This window comes from Octopus bimaculoides, chromosome 6 (genome assembly GCF_001194135.2).
Source record: "Octopus bimaculoides isolate UCB-OBI-ISO-001 chromosome 6, ASM119413v2, whole genome shotgun sequence".
NCBI lineage: Eukaryota > Metazoa > Mollusca > Cephalopoda > Octopoda > Octopodidae > Octopus > Octopus bimaculoides.
Window position 1 is genome coordinate 9,466,061 of NC_068986.1, and position 6,441 is coordinate 9,472,501.

Below are 6,441 nucleotides of genomic sequence, written 5' to 3' on the forward strand. Positions count from 1 at the left end.
AGATAAGAAAAATAATGAGATTTGTGAAAAATAAATTGTCAACATTTTACAATGTTTAATACACATACAAACATTCTAATCACCATCGTATCAATTTATCTGTGGCAATCTTTATACTCAATGTGGATGTAGTGTTAGAATGTTGTATTACTGATTATCTCGTATAAAAAACCACAGGAATGGCTGTGTGGTAAGTAGCTTGCTTACCAACCACATGGTTCTGGGTTCAGTCCCACTGCCTGGCACCTTGGGCAAGTGTCTTCTACTACAACCTCAGGCCGACCAAAGCCTTGTGAGTGGATTTAGTAGACTGAAACTGAAAGAAGCCTGTCATATATGTATGTGTGTGTCTGTATTTGTCCCCCTAACATCACTTGACAACCGATGCTGGTATGTTTATGTCCCCATAACTTAGCAGTTCAGCAAAAGATACTGATAGAATAAGTCCTTGGGTCAGTTTGCTTGACTAAAGGCAGTGTTCCAGCATGGCTACAGTCAAATGACTGAGGCAAGTAAAAGAATAAAAGTATATCATTAGCAGATGAGAATCGTCTTGCATGCGTGAGAGAACTGCTAGATCACATGATTTCAGCATACATGTGCTTCATCAAGAGCAAGCATTTACTGACTACATGCCAGCAAAATTCCACCACCAATGATGTTGAAAAATAGTGACTGTTCAATCACTGATGTCACAAATAATGAGCAGGCTCTTTAAAAATAGGTATCAGTGACAGCAGCACTATTAATATTGAATGATACACACACACATGCACGCACACACACACACACACGTTTGTGTGAGTATAAAATTTAGATTATGCTGTAGAAGCATCTCTAGAATAAAATCTTTATCTATATAACATAATTAATGTATGTGAATTGTTAAGAAACCAGAAGCCGCAGTTTTTGTGTGCAAATAATCATTTCATAGATATATTGTATTAAACAACACTATATACATCATTGCTAAAACGAAATTTGCCCAGAAGTGACCATGAGAGTGACAGATGTGCATTTCACTATCGTTACAGCTTGTCAATGTTCTCTGTACTTGTGTCACTTTCAGAACAAGATAGAATCAACCAGTCTGAAGAGACAATGTATAAACTATGCATTGGTTTGTGAGAATGCTGCATTAGCTGACCATAATGCTTCCCACTCATCACTTTTTGCTAATTGTTATTAGTTAATATTTCCTTAATTTAGGTGGCAAGATGGCAGAATTGTTACTTTACCAGACAAAATGCTTAGTGGCATTTCTTCCAATTTTGCATTTTGAGCTCAAATTCTGCCAAGGTCAACTTTGCCTTTTGTCTTTTTGAGATTGATAAAATAAGTACCAGTTAAGTACTGGGTCCATGTTATCAACTTATCCCCTCCCTTGAAATTGCTGGCCTTGTACCAATATTTCCTTAACTTTCTACAACCTTTGTCATATTTATTCATTCTTTCATTGGAAAGAGATTCTTGTGTTTGTTGTAAATTCTCACACCATGCTTTCATGGATTCTCTTGTAGAGGTACAACTTGTAAAACAGATGCCAACGATTGCTGCCAACCAACAGCCAACCATTGCTATCATCACTGCAATGTATTACGAAAAACTTGCTGTTGATGCTATGATGGAAAACAAGACAACATACATGAAGTATAAAACAGAAGGTCTGTTAGTTCAATTTTATTCTTTTTAATGTTCTGAATTGTTTGTGAAAAAAAAAAAAATCTTTTCAGCCACTAAGGGACATGCTCAAGTGGCTATGGTCAAGCAACTGATAAGTGGTCATTTCCTTTGATTTCTAGATAGAAGCAGATAAGAAATAACACTTAGTGGTCAAATCATCGTTGTTTAATGTCTGCTTCCCATGCTGGCATGGATTGGACGGTTTGACTGAGGACTGGCAAGCCAGAAGGCTGCACCAGGTTCCAATCTGATCTGGCAAAGTTTCTACAGTTGGATGCCCTTCTTAATGACCCACCACTCCAAGAGTGTAGCCTGAATGCTGCCCAAAGGGCAGCTTCAAGGCTAGTATCGTAATATTTACATGAAGCTCTAAGCAAATTGATTGCTTGATGCTTCATGAACAGGCTTCGGAGAAATCAGTTTGTGCCATTTCTGTGAATATTTTGGGTTTCAGGAAATGCAAAAACAAAGAATGGTTTGATGAAAATATCTCGGAAATATCTCAGCTTCTGGACATCAAGGCATAAATAACAGCAGAAATTGCTGGATCTTAATTTATCTGGAATGAATTGCTAGTAGGAAGAGGAAGCAAGTTATTGGAAGGACCACAAATCAGTGGTAGAATGCATCAACTGGAGATGCTTATATTTACAGAGCTCCAACAATACAAATAAACCACTGCCATTCAAAGCTGTATTCATTGGCTGCTGGGGTAGAAATTCATTTTGGATTAATGCACAAAGATGAAACTACTGTTGGAGTAATCCTTGACCAAATTATATCCCACTTTGATCACAAAAAATGTCTTTAAACGTCAGAGCTGAAGACCCATGATGGAAATGCTATGAAATGTGTTACAGTCTGATGCCTGCAATGAGAATGTGGTTCTGTTTGAACCCAAGATAGACAACCACCTCTCTCTCTCACTCTCACACACACACATACACTTGGGAGAGACTAAGCAGAGGCATGGCTCTGTAGTACAAAGTGTGCTTCTCAATTGCATGGTTCCAGGTTCAGTCCCACTGTGTGGTACCATAGGCAAGTGTCTTCTACTATAGCTTCTGGCTGATCAAAGCCTTGGGGGTAGACTTGGTAGACAGAAACTGAAAGAAGCCCATCATATATAGATTTTTATAAATTTGTAAATAACACCCAAAGGCTGTAAATTTTGGAGAAAAGTGACCACACAGGTCTTTTTATAATAACTGTAATTGTATATTATATTTTTATAATAATAATAATAGAGGCTCCAATTAAATCAACTAAACCTAAACAAATGACTGAAAAAAGATTGGCCTATATTATTATTATAAAAAATGATATATAATTTACAGTTATTTTATATATATGTATGTCTGTGCATGTGTGTAACTTTGACATGATACTTATGATTGCCTCTGCCATGCAAGCAGTGTCGTTCATTTCCAATGTTCTATGGAAACATGTCTGGCCGTGTGTGCATGTGTGTGGGGATATTACTTTGCTTGGAAACTGATGAGGGCTGGTGACTGGAAAGGTGTCTCACCATAAAAAATCTGCTTTGGTAAACTCCATCTAACTCATGCAGGAATGGGGAAATGGATGTTAAAACGATACTGATGATTATTCTACACACACACACACAACTATGTATGTTTATGTGTATACACAGAGATACTTGTGAATAACTTTCTCCTGGATTCCTTGAACAGTCTACTCTGTTGCAAACACATCCGCAAGGTTTCTTGTGGGAAGCTGTCACAATATCTTCCCACACCAAGCCCACAGCTTTCTTTCCTCTGTGTGGTATCACAATTTGTCAGAAGAGCTTCTACTCAAGGGAACCAGATCATACATAAGGAGCTAGGAATTTTAATACAAACATGCACACATGTGTCTGTATAACATATTTATGATGTTTACACATATTGGCATAAGTTATAATATACACATCCATATTGTCCAACACGATAACCTACACATACATACACCGTGTACACATGCATGCTCACACACTGCTAGCTGAAGGTACTGATAACTTGGGCAGTCGCTAGGGGGCGCCGAGGAGGGCGTGACAAAGACAAAATTTCCACAACTGTCAGCTTGTACATACCAAAGTTCAGCTTGTCCAGGGAATCAGCAACCCTAGGGCCAGCCTTACACACACACACACACACACTTACCCATACATACATACATACACACTGAAAGAGAAGAGCTGAAGGACCCTCCCCACCATCTCATCTATTCTAAAACACAGGAAATAATTACATTTAAAATGGAGGCTGTTGGTTAGATTTTTAAAAAAGTAAAAAATGTTTTAGATAAAGGGAAATAATCAACTAAGTTACAGCTAATTTGTTATCCATTTGCACTGATAGAATTTCTCTCTCTCTCTCACTCTCACTCTCTGTTTATGTGTGTGTATGTATACACACACTGATATAATATATGAAAATAGATTGTTTTAATTTTTAAGTATTATGTAAAATATTTTATAAACATAATTGTGGCAAATGTATGTCGACTTAGATTGAGTTACTAATTAGTTAAGATAGTAACAAATTAAGGTGCTGTGTTTGGTGTCTAATTGTGATATTAGAGTCTAAAGAACATAATTACAACTTATATTAGTACTTTCCATTAAGTCATAGTGGTACACATTTGTTTGCAATGGGAATCCAGTAGAATAGAGATGTCGCCTGGTTTTGGCTGCTAAATTCAATTGGAATTTTGTGGTAGCACCATCAGGAAACAGCTACCAGACTGCATGTTGTCTGTACTAGAGGAAATAAGAGTAAAGTTGTTGGAAAACAGCATTCCGTTCATTACTGTATGTAGTATTTATTATATTAGCTTTGATATGTGTGACCATTTAAAATGGTTAGCATTAGGGTCTTGTCTTTATGTGTGTGTGCGTGTCCACACACACATATACTTTCAGTTGAATTTGTGGAATGAGCACTGCTGACAGGTAGCAGTCTTGGCACAAGTACACAGCCTTGACTGTAACAGGTCTATAACACTGGTATTCATCATCATCGTTTAACGTCCGTTTTCCATGCTGGCATGGGCTGGACGGTTTGACTGAGGTCTAGAGAGCTAGTGGCTGCACCAGGCTCCAATCTGATCTGGCAGTGTTTCTACAGCTGGATGCCCTTCCTAACGCCACTCTGAGAGTGTAGTGGGTGCTTTTTACGTGCCACCGGCACGGAAGCCAGTCAAAGCGGCACTGGCATCGACCATGTTCGGATGGTGCTTTTTACATGCTACCAGCACATAAGCCAGTCGGGGTGAGGGGGCTGGCATCAGCCATGTTCGGATAGTGCTTTTTACGTGCTACCGGCACGGGGGTCACAACTACAATTTCCATTTGATTTGATTTTGATATTGATGTTGATGTTCTTGACTTAATAGGTCTCCCCAAGCACAGCATGTCGCCCTATGATCCAAAGTACTTTTGAGTGGGCTGGTGTACAGCTTGTATGTTATAACCATTTTCTTTCATATTGTCTGTTATGGCCTGTTTTCATGATATTCTTCATAAGAAGTTGCTGTGACCAAAGTCTCAAATGCCATTTCTTTAGCAGTATTACTTTGGATCTTCTATCATAATTATTATTTAATAATCTTAGCTCTTTTTTATGTCTTTAATAGTCAAAAGACAAAAAGCAAATAATAATAATGGTTTCAGATTTTGGCACAAGGCCAGCAATTATGGGAAAGTGGGTAAATTGATTACATCAATCCCAGTGCTTGACTGGTACTTATTTAATCGACCCTAAAAGGATGAAAGGTAAAGTGGACCTTGGTGGAATTTGAACTCGGAAAGTAAAGACCAATAAAATGACACTAAAGATTTTGCCTGGTGTGCTCACAATTCTAAAACACAGCTCACTGCCTATTGTGCTTATAGTATACAGTGCTCAGGTGCACTACATCTCATTGGAAAAGGTTAAAAGAGAGGAGAAAAAGCAGCAATAAGTGAAATAAAGAAGAAAAAAGAAACCCAACACTGTAAACCAGAAGTACACACTTGGGGCAGAGGATGAAACCCAGAAAGAGAGAAAAATAATGAGTAAAAGTCATAAAGAGGAAAGGGGTCGTAGGCGTGTCAGATGAAGTGTTGCTGAATTCCAGGAAGCATGGAATTTTCAAAGGATGCATTATCTTGACAGCTAACAACTCATGTGGATAATTTGTTCCATGCTTTGACTATTTTGAATGTGAGAAAAATGTCATGGGGCTCACATTTTTTTTATTTAAAAAATTTTTTCATTTTAATAATCATGAATTGGAGTGGCTGTGTGGTAAGTAGCTTGCTTACGACCCACATGGTTTCGGGTTCAGTCCCACTGTGTGGCACCTTGGGCAAGTGTCTTCTACTATAGCCTCAGGCCAAATAAAGCCTTGTGAGTGGATTTGGTATTTGGTAGACGGAAACTGAAAGAAGCCCATCGTATATATGTGTGTGTGTGTATGTATATATATGGGAGAATATACAAATAATAACAACAGACGAGGACAGGTGGTGTAAATAACAAAAGTATATATTAGTATGACGCTCGGGAATACGGAAAGTCTTTGACGTTTCGAGCTACGCTCTTCAACAGAAAGAATACGGAGACAAGGAGAAAAACACGGAGAAAAAAAATTGAATAGTGTTCAGTCAACGGTCAATCGTAATAATGGCCGATCATAACAATGACTGACCGGAATTCTTATTTCAGGAGAGCTAAGAAAGGGGGAGATAACAAACGGTGATCGGGAACGAGG

At 38.2% G+C, this 6,441-nt stretch overlaps 1 protein-coding gene across 1 annotated transcript in view; it reads left to right on the forward strand.

The window, feature by feature from the left end:
- The window catches only part of LOC106873546 (uncharacterized), a 63,201-nt gene that overhangs the window by 47,887 nt on the left and 8,873 nt on the right, over positions 1 to 6,441 (forward strand). The window contains exon 16 of the mRNA XM_052968603.1: positions 1,521 to 1,664. Within this exon, the coding sequence (XP_052824563.1) occupies positions 1,521 to 1,664 (144 nt within the window). The remainder of the gene's footprint in view (positions 1 to 1,520; positions 1,665 to 6,441) is intronic.